The 14686-nt window shown below is 38.9% G+C and overlaps 1 protein-coding gene across 10 annotated transcripts in view; it reads left to right on the top strand.

The window, feature by feature from the left end:
• LMBR1 (limb development membrane protein 1) overlaps nt 1-14686 on the top strand; it is a 218309-nt gene that overhangs the window by 141160 nt on the left and 62463 nt on the right. For 2 of the 10 annotated variants that reach the window (XM_030931972.1, XM_030931971.1), the window contains exon 10: nt 12416-12538. The exons of the other annotated variants lie outside the window; for them this stretch is intronic. In XM_030931972.1, the coding sequence (XP_030787832.1) occupies nt 12416-12538 (123 nt within the window). The remainder of the gene's footprint in view (nt 1-12415; nt 12539-14686) is intronic. 10 annotated transcript variants of the gene reach the window in all.

Here is a 14686-nt window from a genome sequence, read left to right as displayed (position 1 = left end):
TATGTAGATACAGAGTCTCTGAGTGTATGGGCTACTCTCTCCTTTGTAGACAGTAACAGTGTTAGTCCATGTTGAAATAGATACGTTAGAGATTTGAATGTCCTGGCTTCAGTTTTCAAATGCTTTCTGGAGTTTGCCTAATCAGCATTAGCCCTGTGGTGTACAGTAAGTAGTGTTTGCTTAGAGAGATGGAAACTGTTTGCTCTGTGAATTATTAGGAGATTTGGGCTTTAACAACAAAGTTGTTTGCCTAAGTGATTAGAAATAATTTATAGTATTTGAGTGACTTCACATTCTTTGTGATAGAGATCACTTTGGTCAAATTTAAAGTAATAAGTATAATCAAATTTTTAAAGAGCTTCTTGGATAATATTTTCTAATCAAACTTTGTTTTGGTTATATGCTAAATTAAAAGTTAAATGTGACATCAATCTGTTTATGTTAGAGGTATCTACTTCCAAATAGTATTCATTATGAGACTAAGTTTAGAACACTGAATTGTTTAGGGAGATAATTGCATTGCATCAATTATTTGAAGGGCTTGCATATCTAATTGGAAATTTGTATTTGTTTTAAAAAATACATTTTATATTTTAAATTAAATACTTAATATCTCTCCTTTTATATATGAAGGCGGTCTTATATATTAAGAAAGTTATAAGGACCATTTAGTTATTGAATAAATACTGGACTTTGGGAAATTCTGTTATCTTGGAAGCAAAATATTTTTAATACCACACTAGTTTTTCAGCTTAAGAATAAAGCTGGGAAAAGTTGCCTTCAGCTGTTAGTTTTCCTGAATCCAAAGAGACGGGTGGGGCAGGATCAAAAATACTTATTTGATCAAAGTTATTGGCTCTGAAGTTATTCTTACCTATGTAAGAAAGATGAAAGGTGTTGTTTTTATTGCATGTTAGTAACAGTGTAATTTTGAACTAATTGGTGTTGAACTGCCAATCACCTAAGGGGAATGCAAATAGATACTCTTACAATTTCCTTTGAGGTAGTGAAATCTTATGTTGGGGCTGGAAGAAAAACAGAATAATACCATTAAATTGACCTTAAATGAGCTGCTTTGTGGTTTTCTTGGAGAATCCCTTTTTATTTCTCATGACTTGTCCAAACAGGTTTTGTCTACCAGTTTGACTTAATGACTAGACAATGCCGACACTGGACATTTTAGATTCATCTGGAAATAAAGTAATGATAATGCAGTCCCTCAGGATATTTTAAAGTTTTGGTATAACTTAAATCCACATAGTACCTCAGGATTTGTTAAATTTTTGGTAACTTAAATCCACATAATACCTCAGGATTTGTTAAATTTTTGGTAACTTAAATCCACATAGTACCTCAGGATTTGTTTCCAGTATGTCATAATTTCTTACCATAGTCATTGTTTCCTTCTGGTCATTTATAATGAAATATTTACTCACAAAAGCTTACATTTCTTCCTTAAGTGTTGCTCTATTATAATAAAGGGTGGCCTTATCCTTGAATAATGTGTCATCCCAGATGAATCTAGTCGTTTAATAAAAGTATGATTTAGTTGAGGACAGCAAGAATGTAGTTTTGATTTTTATATTCATTTCAGTCAGTATTTATTAATTACCTATTGTGTGCCTAGTATTATATCACCTGCAAACAAAAGCACAACATTTCAGAAATGCCATTTTAGTTATTTTCCTTTGAAGAATCGTACGTTGAGTGGTCTAGACATTTGTACTGAGCTCTGTAAACATACCCACAAAATAGGCATTTTTGTCTTTTCACTTAATTTCACATTGGCAGCAGAAATACTGTCTATTCTGATGTCCAGTCTCTTCCAAAATTCTGAATACTCATGAGCTGATTTTTTTTTTTTTTTTTTTGAGACAGAGTCTTGCTCTGTCGCCCAGGCTGGAGTGCAGTGGCCGGATCTCAGCTTACTGCAAGCTCTGCCTCCCAGGTTCACCCCATTCTCCCGCCTCAGCCTCCCAAGTAGCTGGGACTACAGGCACCCGCCACCTTGCCTGGCTAATTTTTTGCATTTTTAGTAGAGACGGGGTTTCACCATGTTAGCCAGGATGGTCTCGATCTCCTGACCTCGTGATCCTCCCGTCTCAGCCTCCCAAAGTGCTGGGCTTACAGGCTTGAGCCACCGTACCCGGCCTCATGAGCTGATTTTTTCTAGCCTTCAGCTGGTTACTAGAATAATAGATCTTTGCATGAATGGGGAATGAATATAGTTTGGAATTGTATTTCCAGTCAATGAAATATAGAAGTTAAATGAGCATTAATTACAGATACACAGTTTAATTGATAAAGAATGGAGATAAAAGTAAAATATATTTATTACTGAGAATATTATGTAGTTTAAACTTTGATTCAAAGACACCTGAAAATCTTACAGAGCTGTGCTTTCTGTAAATCACATTATATGGAAATGCTCATTCATTATGTAACTTAATTGCTTCCCCCTTTGCTGTGGCTGCCAGAAACTCAAAACTAACTTTGTAATCAAAGTTTAGTAGCTTGTGTCACATGACCTGAATATTTCTGTACTAGCTTTATCCCTCGTCTCATATATATATCAATTATATATTAACAAGTTAAGTGATTAAACTCATGAGCTCTGAAAATGCTATATAACGTGTCAGTGGATTTGAGACCTCAGGGTCTGCGAAAGGGAGGGTGTTCGATGGCTTTCTCTTCAGTGATGGGCAGAAGTGAGCAAGGAGCTGCAAAGGGGATGGATTTACTTCTCCTAGAAACCTGGGATAAGACTGGAATTTTGTGATTCCCCAAAGGGGCTTAGAAAAAGAGGCCTCTGAATTCCCTTAGTGAGATTGCATTTGCCCCTGTGTCTGATGTTGCTGGCCTTGTGTTGTTGTTCTGAATCCTCCTTTCAGTCTCTACCTTTGAGAAAGGACCATTCTTTGCACCTAGAGAGACCCAGTGAGGTTTCCTCCTCCTAAATCAGTTTTTCTGGCCAGTTGGTCCCTAGTCCTAGGAACAGAATTGAATTGCTATACCTTTTAGCTGGTTTGTCACTGTTTGAGGGAGTGTCTGACTTGATTAGAGATGAAGGGAACAACAGAGGTGGATAGAGAAAAATTACCAGTTGTTTAAGGTTGAGTGAAGAAGACCAAGATGAATATCTAGAACAAGTGGTTCCCACTTGAGTTACCAATTAATGGGAGAGACAAATAAGAATTCATACCTAATTCTCAGAAGTAGTTAGAACGTCCAAGGAAATGTCATTAGAACAGAAAAAGGCTGATACTGAGAACTTGAAAAAAATGAAAAGCTTAATAGACAAACAAAAAAAGAAATAGTCCTTATGGTAGTCAGAATAATGGTTTCCTAAAGATGTCCAAGGCCTAATCCCCAGACCTTGTGAATATGTTACCTTACATGGCAAAAGGGACTTTGCACATGGGATGAAGTAAAGGATCTTTTTACTTTTTACTTTTTACTTTAAAGATTATTCTGGATTATGGAGTGGGCCCACTGTAATCACAAGAGTTGGTGTAAGTGAAGGCTGAGATGGTCAGAGAAGGAGACATTGGTAATGGAAGAAGAGGTTGGAGTGACTCAAGGAAGGGACCATGAACTGGAGAATGCAGGTGGCCCCCAGGGGCTAGAAAAGACAAGGAAATGGTTGCTCCCTTAGAGTCTCCGGAAGAATTACAGTTCTGCTAACACCTTGATTTTAGGACTTCACACTTCCAGAACTGTAAGACGATAAATTTATGTTGTTTTAAGCCAGAAACTTTATGGTAATTTGTTGCAGCAGCCATAGGAAGCTAATATAGTCCTTCAAAAATTGAATTAATCATCTGGCAGAATCAAGGGGAAGAACTATTTTGTCACATACCAAAAGTACAAAAAGAAGGCAACTATTAATGAAAAATAGACATGAAGTGCAGAGCTAAGATACTGATGTAAATAACAGGCATCTAAAAGGAGAAAAAAGAACAAGTAGGTAAATAAAAAGTAGAAGAAAATATCAGTGAGCTTAAGAAAGACTTGAGTTCAGGTTAAAAGGCCACAGACTCCTAGGCAAGATTATTCAATAGAAAAAAAGATCTGGATTTAGTTTGTAAGATTCCTGAATTCCGAAAATAATGGAAAAAGAAAAAGCCCTTACGAACTTTCACATAGAAAAATTCCAGACAAAGAAGAGAGAGATCAACATCAAGCTTCCCATTTGCAACCTGCTGCTGGTTGCTGACTAGTACCTATAGCTTGTAAGGGAGGAATAAAGACTGCAGTTAAAAACTCAGCTGAGTGTGGGGCGTGCACCGATGGTCCCTGCTACTCGGGAGGTGGGAGTATAAGCTTGAGCCCAGAAGTTTGAGTCTAGCCTGGGCAATAAAGTGACCCTGTCTCTTAAAAAAAAAAAAAATTCATATATTCCCAAAGATGTCATTCATCTGTTACGCATTCGCTCATTTGTTTATTTTATATCTGTATATTGAGCATCTAATTTGTGCCAAACACTATTTTAGCTTCCATATTGAAGGAAACATTTGGTAACATTTGAAACATTTGGTAACTAAATATTGTTGAAACTGTCGCAGCAAGATCCAGGAGTTGGGGGCATGGGTGGGCAGCGATGAGAGAATGACTAAAGTGTTGTGAGAGCTTTACCTTGGTGTGGGGTTACTCAGAAAAGCATCCCTGTGGGGCTAGGACTGTGTGATGCTGATATTAAAGTATATCTAAGTATGAGTATTAAAAATGGGAAATAACCATTGAACCGCCAAATCAACATGGGGAAAAAGGATAAACAAAAGTTTCACTAGCTGAGAAAGAAGAAAATGAAGAAGTAAAGAGCAAATTAAAATGAGCAGAGATTACAAAATTACATAAAAAGAGAAAGAGCACTAGTCTTCCTGTTAAGTCAACTTGTGGATGGCAGTACTTTCAGTCCCTTGATGTCACTGTCTGGCCTCTGAGCCCAAGCCAAGCCATCGCGTCCCCTGTGACTTGCACGTATACGCCCAGATTGCCTGAAGTAACTGAAGAATCACAAAAGAAGTGCAAACGCCCTGCCTCGCCTTACCCATGACATTCCACCACAAAAGAAGTGAAAATGGCCAGTCCTGGCCTTAAGTGATGACATTATCTTGTGAAATTCCTTTTCCTGGCTCATCCTGGCTCAAAAAGCTCCCCCACTGAGCACCTTGTGACCCCCACTCCTGCCCGCCAGAGAACAACCCCTCTTTGACTGTAATTTTCCTTTACCTACCCAAATCCTATAAAACGGCCCCACCCTTATCTCCCTTCGCTGACTCTCTTTTCGGACTCAGCCCGCCGGCACTCAGGTGATTAAAAGGCTTTATTGCTCACACAAAGCCTGTTTGGTGGTCTCTTCACACGGACACGCAGGACAGTCACTGTTGAGCTGCTGGAAAATCCTCTTTGAAGTTTGCTCTGTGTCTAAACTTCTAATTATATGAAATTATTTCCTCATTTTTAAACTCATTTGGGTTTAGTTTTCTGATTCAGTATATAGTATCCTAATAGATACACCCCCTTTTTACAGATGAAAACACTGAGGTTCAGAGAGGCATAAACCTAAAAGGATGAGAAGTTAAGAGGAGAAAATCACAATAAAATTTTGGAATTTAAAAGACCTGAGAAAACTTAGCGGACTTGAGTAACCAGTTTCACAGACCCAAGGAAACTAAATCCTAAGCCATTTGTGCTTGATTTATACCCCAGAATCCCCAAAAGTCTCAAAAAAGTGGCACCACCAGATGAAGTAGAGTGAGCTACTTCGTAAGAGAATTGATTGGAATCCTGTTTATGTAATGGTTTGATCCCCACATCTTTCGCTCCATTGAAGATACCAGTGTTCTAAAGGTTTGTATCATGAGGGGGTGTTGAATTTTATCAAATGCTTTTCAGTATCAAATGAAATGATCATATGAGTTTTGTCCTTCATTCCATTGATACGATGTATCACATTGGTTGATTTGTGTATGTTGAACCATCCTTGCATCTCAGATAAATGCCACTTCATCACGAATGATGTTTTTAATGTGTTGTTGAATTTGGTTTGCTAGTATTTTGTTGAGGATTTTTGCATCAATATTTATCAGAGATGTTGGTCTGTAGTTTTCTTTCTTTGATGTGTCTTGGTATCAGGGTATTACTGGCCCCTTAAAATGAGTTTGGAAGTATTTCCTCCTCCTCTGTTTTTCAGACTAGTTTGAATAGGATTGTTATTAGTTCTTTTTTACATGTTTGGTAAACTTCAGCAGTGAAGCCATCAGGTCCTGGGGTTTTCTTTATTGAGAGACTTTTTATTACAGGTTTGATCTAGTTACTTATTAATGATCTGTTTAGGTTTTAGATTTCTTTGTGGTTCAGTCTTGGTAGGTTGTATGTGTCTAGGAATTTGTCCATTTTTTTCTAGATTTTCCAGTGTACTGGCATGTAATTACTCACAGTAAATACTAATGATCCTTTGAATTTCTGTGATGTCAGTTGTGATGTCTTCTTTTTCATCTCTGATTTTATTTGGATCTTCTCTTTTTTTTCTTGGTCTGGCTAAAGTTTTGTCAACTTCAAAACAACTTTTGTTTTATTAATCTTTTGTATTCATTTCAATTTTATTTATTTCTGCTTTGATCTTTATTATTTCTTTTATTAATTTTGGATTTGGTTTGATCTTGCTTTTCTAATTCTTTAAGATGCATCATTAGATTATTTGAAGTTTTTTGTCTTTTTTTATGTAGGCACCTGTAGCTATAAACTTCCCTCTTAGTGCTGCTTTTGCTGTATCCCATAGGTTTTGGTATACTGTGCTTCCATTATCATTTGTTTCAATAAAGTTTTCAATTTCTCCCTTAATTTCTTCATTGACCCACTGGTCTTTCAGGAGCATTTTGTTTAATTTCCGTGTGCTTGTATAGTTTTGAAAATTACTCTTGTTGATTTTTTGTTTTATTCCATTATGGTCAGAGAAGATGCTTGACATTATTTCATTTTTTTTTTTTTTTTTTGAGACGGAGTTTCGCTCTGTTGCCCAGGCTGGAGTGCAGTGGCCAGATCTCAGCTCACTGCAAGCTCTGCCTCCCGGGTTTACGCCATTCTCCTGCCTCAGCCTCCCGAGTAGCTGGGACTACAGGCGCCCGCCACCTCGCCCAGCTAGTTTTTTGTATTTTTTTTTTTTTTTAGTAGAGACGGGGTTTCACCGGGTTAGCTAGGATGGTCTCGATCTCCTGACCTCGTGATCCACCCGTCTCGGCCTCCCAAAGTGCTGGGATTACAGGCTTGAGCCACCGCGCCCAGCCCTATTTCAATTTTTTGAATGTTTTAAGACTTGTGTTGTGACCTAACATGTGGTCTATCCTTGAGAATGATCCATGTGCTGAGAAGAAGAAGGTTTGTTCTGATATCCATTAGATGAAATGTTCTGTAAATATCTGTTAGGTCCATTTGTTCTACAGTACAGATTGAGTCTGATGTTTCTTTTTGATTTTCTGTTATTGGAAGATCTTTCCAATGCTGAAAGTGGGGTGTTGAAGTCTCTAGCTGTTATTGTATTGAGGTCTCTCTTTCCCTTTAGCTCTAATAATATATGCTTTATATATCTGGATGCTCCAGTGAGTGCATATATCTTTATAATTGTTACACCCTTTTGCAGAATTGACCCCTTTATCATCATATAATGACTTTCTATGTCTCTTCTTACATTTCTTGTCTTGAAATCTATTTTTCCGATATAAGTATAGCTACTTCTGTGCTTTTCTTGTTTCCATTAGCATGGAATATCTTTTTCTATACCTTTATTTTCAAGCTAGGTGTATCTGTATAGGTAAAGTGTATTTCTTGTAGGCAGCAGATAATTGGGTTTTGCTTTTTTATCCATTCAGTCACTATGTCTTTTGATTGGAGAGTTTAGTTCATTTACATTCGGTGTTATTATTGATAAGTAAGGACTTCCTCCTGCCATTTTGTTATTTGTTTTCTCGTTTTGTATAGTCTTCTCTTCTTTCCTTCCTGTCTTCCTTTTAGTGAAAGTTATTTTCTCTGGTGGTAGGATTTAATTTCTTGCTTTTTATTTTTGGAGTATCCATTGTATGTTTTTCAATTTGATGTTATCGTGAGGCATGCAAATACTATCCTATAACCCGTATTTTAAACCGAGGGCATTTTAACACATTGCAAAAAACAAACAAGCAAAAAGAAAACTAGTACAAACTCTACACTTTAACTTATCCCCACACTTTTAAACTTTGTGTTGTTTCTTTTTATGTCTTACTGTACTGTCTGTGTCTTGAAAAGTTGTTGTAGTTATTATTTTTGATTGGTTCATCATTTAATCTTTCTACTTACGATAAGAGTAGTTTACACACCATAATTACAGTGCTATAATATTCTGTGTTTTTCTGTGTTTACTTATATTACCAGTGAGTTTTGTATCTTCAGATGATTTCTTATGGCTCATTAACATTCTTTTCTTTCTGATTGAAGAACTCCCTTTAGCATTTCTCGTAGGACAGGTCTAATGTTGATGAAATGCCTCAGGTTTTGTTTGTCTGGGAAAATCTTTATTTCTCCTTCATGCTTGAAGGATATTTTCACCAGACATACTATTCTAGAGTGTAAGTGTTTTTCCCTCAGCACTTTATACATGTCATGCCACTCTCTCCTGGCCTGCAAAGTTTCCACTGAAGTCTGCTGCCAGGTGGATTGGAGCTCCATTGGATGTTGCTTGTTTCTTTTCTCTTGCTGCTTTTGGGATCTTTTCTTTATCCTTGACCTTTGGGAGCTTGATTATTTGAGGTAATTGTCTTTGAGTTAAATCTACTTGGTGTTCTGTAACCTTCTTGTTCTTAAATTTTGATATCTTTCTGTAGGTTTGGGAAGTTTTCTAATATTCTCCCTTTGAATAAATAAACTTCCTACCTTTCTCTCTCTCTGTCTCCTCTTTGCCATCAATAACTCTTAGATTTGCTCCTTTTAGGCTATTTTCTAGATATTGTAGGCATGCTTCATTCTTTTTGATTCTTTTTTCTTTTGTCTCCACTATGTATTTTCAAACAGCCTGTCTTCAAGCTCACCAATTCTTTCTTCTGCTTCATCAGTTCTGCTATTAAGAGACTCTGATGCATTCTTCAGTTTGTCAGTTACATTTTTCAACTCTAGAATTTCTGCATGATTCTTTTTTATTATTTCAGTCTCTTTGTTAAATTTATGTGATAAAATTCTGAATTCCTTCTCTGTATTATCTTGAATCTCTTTGAGTTTCCTCAAAACAGCCATTTGAATTCTGTCTGAAAGGTTATATATTTCTCTTTCACCAGGATTGGTCCCTGGTGCCTTGTTTAGTTTGTTTGATGAGGTCATGTTTTCCTGGATGGTCTTGACGCTTGTGGATATTCGTCAGTGTCTGGGCATTGAAGAGTTAAGTATTTATTGTAATCTTCACAGTCCGGGTTTGTATGTGCCTGTCTTTCTTGGGAATGCTTTCTGGACATTCAAAGGAACTTGGGCCCCAAGCCCAATAATGCTGTGGTTCTTGCAGACTAATGCCTCAGTGGGTTTAGATAAGATCCAGAAGAATTCTCTGGATTACCAGGAAGAGACTCTTGTTCTCTTCCCTTACTTTCTCCCAAACAAATGGCATCTCTCTGTGCTGAGCTTCCTAGAGCTGGGATTGGGGTGATGCAAGCACCCCCTGTGGCCCCCACCACTGGGACTGCGCTGGGTGAGACCTGAAGCCAGCACAGCACTGGGTCTCACTCAGAGCCCACTGTAAACACTACTTGGCTACTGCCTGTGTTCTCTCAAGGCCCTAAGGCTCTACGATCAGTAGTTGGGGAAGCCAGCCAGGTTTGTGTCCTTCCCTTCAGGGTGAAAAGTTCCCTCAGACCCAGGGCAGGTCCAGAGATGCTGTCTGGGAGGCAGAGTTTGAAGTCAGAAACTTTAGAAATCTGGTTGGTGTTCTGTTTTACTGCAGCTAAAGTGGACCTCAAACCACAAGACAAAGTCCTTCCTCCTCTTCCCTGCTCCTTCCACATGCTCCCACCACTACCAGCCCACGGGGAGTTCTGCCAGGCCACTGCCAATGGTCACTTAATGCTCAGAAGCTCTGCAGTCAGCTTGTGGAGAATGTTGCCAGGCCTGGGACTCACCCTGCAGGGCAGTGGGCTCCCCTCTGTCCCAGGGCAGGTCTAGAAATGCTGTTCAATAGCCTAGGCCTGGTTTTGGGGACCCCAAGAGCCCACCTGATACTCTACCCCACTGTGGCCGAGCTAGTACCTAAGCTGCAATACAAAGGACCCTTTACTTTTCCCTTTGCTTTTCTCAAGCAGAAGGAGTCTTTCACTGTAGCTACCACAGCTGGGAATATGCTGCATCAGACCTGGAGCCAGCATGTCTTAGAGTCTCCCCAAGGCCCATGGCATACTAGCTATGTATCACTCCTAGATCTTTGTGGCCCAAGGGCTCTTTAGTCAGTAGGTGATGGATCCTTCCAGAACTGAGTCCCTTAAAAGTAGCAGGTTCCCTTCTGGCCCAGGGTGTATCTAGAAACATCATCCAGAAGTTAGGTCCTAGAATGGGGCCCTCATGACTGTGCCCAGTACCCTATTACACTGCGGCTGAGCTGGTATCCAAAATGCAAGACAAAGTTCTCTTTACTTTCCTCTCTTTGAGCAGAAGGAAGGAGTCACTTTACTTGCTGTGAGCTCTGCTGCCTGGGGTTGGTGGAGAGGTGGTGCAAGCACTCCCTTAGCCACTCTGTCTGGTACATGTTGCCCTAGTCCACTGGCTCTAAGCCCAGCCCAGCACCAGGCCTTGCCTAGGAATTGCAGTTCTTGTATCCTAGACTGCTTTTCAAGTTTGCTTAGGACCCCAGAGCACTGTAGCCCGTGATGGTGAGGCTTGCTGAGAAACTCAAGTTTTGACCTCTGGGATGGGGAATTTCCTTCTGGCTAGGGCTGGTCCACATGCTCCCTCTGTGGGCACACACTGGCTAAGCCCAGCATAGCTTTGCTGTCTGCTGTGACAGGGCAGCACTGAGTGCATTGCCAAGTCCCCCGTTTGTTGTGCTCTCCCTCCCCCAAGTACACAGATTCTCTCTCCACACCACGTGGCCACTGCTGGGGGATGGAGGAGGGGTTGGCATCGGTGATTCAAGGCTGTCTTTTCTACCCTCTTCAGTGCCTCTTTCAGGAATATGAAGTTAAAACCAGGTACTGTCAGTGCTCACCTGATCTTTAGTTCTTATGACAGTGCTATTATGACAAAATGAAGATTTCCCAGATCTGAAGGACATGAATTTAGAGATTGAAAGGGGTCATCAGTCCCCAACACAATACATGAAAATGAACTCTCATCAAGAACACGGGGGACAAAGATCCTACACAGTTTGAAAGGGAAATGACAAGCAGTTCACATTCAAAAAGAGAGGAGTAAGAATAGCTTCAGACTTCTCCAAAGCAAAACTAGAAGCCTGAAGACAATGAAGCAGTGCCTTCAGAATTGTGAAGGAGAATTAGTTTTGACCTTGATTTTTTGTGCTTAATCAAACTATAACGTAAGAGCAAAGATAAAGTATTCAGACTTGTATAGTCTTTAAAAATTTACCTCACATTGGCTGGGCATGGTGGCTCACACCTGTAATCCCAGCACTTTGGGAGGCCGAGGCGGGTGGATTACGAGGTCAGGAGATCGAGGCCATCCTGGCTAACACGGTGAAACCCCGTCTCTACTAAAAATACAAAAAATTAGCCGGGTGAGGTGGCGGCGCCTGCAGTCCCAGCTGCTCGGGAGGCTGAGGCAGGAGAATGGTGTGAACCTGGGAGGCGGAGCTTGCAGTGAGCTGAGATCGTGCCACTGCGCTCCAGTCTGAGTGACAGCGAGACTCCATCTTTAAAGAAAAAAATTTACCTCACATTCACCTTTGCTTAGCAAGCCACTCGAGGATATGCACCATCTAAACAAGGGAGTAAATCAAGAAAAGATACGGGCTGTGTAGGAAATAAGAGATGCTCCACAGGAGATGTGGGCAGCCAATCCCAGGGTGAAAGGGTGCAGGAGGCACAGAGGGCAGTCCTTCTAGGGTGGGCAGGTCTAAACACACTGGCAGAAATTTCTTCAAGAAAATGAAGTTAATAGTGTAACTGAGGAATATAAAAACCAAGAGAAAATAAAGACCTTTGGCAGGATGTTTTGGGTTTGAATTTGTGTTAAGTACATAGAAAATTAAGTAAAAGAAAAATTATTGCTAATTCTGGGGGTGGGAAGGATGTTAAGGAAAGAAGGAAAGCTGGTCATAGTTTGCTATGTGGATAGGCATTTTGGTTGTTATAATAATGTGGACATTGAATATCAGTCTAGCTAAAATGATCATTATGGCCATATTGAGAGAAAGGGAGGAGTGGAGAGATGTGTGGCTCACCTGCCACAGTGGGAATGCTCTGTGCAGGAAATTCAGAAGTTGCAATAGGAAGACAAGTGCCAGAAGAACCAGCTATACAGCTAGTTTTGGGAAAATTGATTCAGGAAGGAGGAGACATGACAGCAAACCTGTGCATGTGTTTGACACTTTGAGCTATGTGCATGCTTCATTTTGATAAAGATAAAAACCTTTTAAAAAATCACTTAAAATTAAGACAAGTAGTATAGAAAGTATAAAATAAATTTCATCAGCTATAATACTAAATTATACTGAATGCAAGCTCTATATTTTACTAAGTGTAAATGTACTGAATTTGACTGTTAAAGAACAGTTTATCAGATTGGATTTATTCAGCCTGTATTTATCATTTTTCCTGCAAGCATCTATTCCCCTTTCTTGTAGTAAAGTACCTGATTTGGATTTGCGGATTTCCCCGGTTAGATGAGATTGGCAGAACTGCTCATCAGAGTTCTTGGCTCTCCGTGAAACTGACATGTGACTCTAAGCCATGCCATTAGGACACCTGCTTCCTAGACTTCTATTCTTCCTCATAGTGACTTGACTGCGAGTACTCAGGACTGAGTCATCCCAGCTGTTACGATATGAGGAAACTATCCATCTGTTCTGCCACCTGCAACTCTCAGCTGCCCATTTCCTCTACTTTCTTTACTGGAAAATTTTCCTCCTGGTTCTATCTTATGAATTCCTTTTCTGTTTTAACTAGTGAGTCTATTTCAGTTGCCTGTAGCCAGTAAACGCTAACTGATACAGGTTAAACCTCCAGTAAGATTCAGCTGGATAAGAGAAAAAGAAAGATTAAAGGTGTATGTATAAATGTACGTAAGTAAACAAGCAAGATAGGTAAAAACAAAAAGTAGAACTTAAAATCCACAAAACAGAATTTAAGTTGAAAGGCGTTAGAAACAAACAGGGTCATTATGAAATGATAAAATAGATGATTCATAAGGAAGATGTAACAGTCTAGGATGAAAAACAAAGCAAAACAAAACAAAACAAAACAAAAAACCCTAGCAAATGGAACCTCCCAGTCTCAGCAGTCAAATACAAATGCATAATGGAAAAGAAAAAAAAACCTCTTAAAAACTGAGAGAACTTAAAGTACTGTTGTAGTGGGTATTTTAATTTCTCTCTTTCAGAATTTAACAGATAAAATATAAATAATACAAAGATCCACTGTTAGAGAAACAAGTAGAAAATATGAATAGGGAAAATTCAGGTGATAAACGCTGAGAAGTATATTCAACCACATTTAGGGAAATGCATGTTAAAGTAACAGGAAGAAAACATTTTTCACGCATCACATTGGTAGAATTGAAGAGTTGTCACTTCAGTTACAACTTCAGTGCTGAAGATGATACTGGAAAACAGATAGTTTCAAAGCTATTGATAGAAATGTAAATTATTACATAGTTTAAATTATTACGATATTATGCAGAAGTAACCTTTTATAAATGTTCATACCCTACTCAACAATCTAAGTTTTGGGGATCTGTCTTACAGAAATAATTAGAACCAAAATGTGCTGGATGTGCATACAAGAATGTTTATTGCAACACTGTTTGCAATAGCGTAGTGTTTGTTTGTAGTGTAGCATTTTGTTTGTAGTGGCAAAAAGTTGAAAACTTGAATATGTGTGAAGGGAATAAAGTTGTAGTACATCTGTACTATGGAATGTTATTCAGCTGTCAACTTGGACATATAATTGACTAGGAAAGCAAATGGTAAAGTACTATGTCTGATTGACCCCATTCATATAAAATATGTAATAAAAACCGTGTATAGGATACATATGTATGTATGAATGTGCTTCTGAATGTGAAGAAAGGTATGGAAGCATCAGCCAAGCTGTTCACAATTGTCATTTTAGGGAGGTGAGATGCAGAAGAGGAGATCCTGATTTTTTTCACTTTTTATAGTAAGCCCAAGTTGCTTTTGTAATTAAGAAAAGATTATTAATAGATCAAATTAGAACTTTACCATGTTAAGAAATTTTCTAGGAAACATGTAGTGTTTATTTTTAATATTACTATTTCAGTAGCTTTTGGGGTACCAGTGGTTTTGGGTTACATGGATGTATAGTGGTGTGGTCTGAGATTTTAATGTACCCATCACTGGAGTAGCATACATTGTACCCGATATGTCGTTTTTCATCCCTTGCCTCCATCCCAACCCTCTCCCTTCTGAGTCTTGAGAGTCTGTTATATCACTCTGTGGAAACGTGCAGTGTTTAATCAGCAAGAAGTTTTAATTGGTAAATAT

This window comes from Rhinopithecus roxellana, chromosome 6 (assembly GCF_007565055.1).
Source record: "Rhinopithecus roxellana isolate Shanxi Qingling chromosome 6, ASM756505v1, whole genome shotgun sequence".
Taxonomy (NCBI): Eukaryota; Metazoa; Chordata; class Mammalia; order Primates; family Cercopithecidae; genus Rhinopithecus; species Rhinopithecus roxellana.
This window is presented reverse-complemented; position numbering and strand designations above follow the sequence as displayed.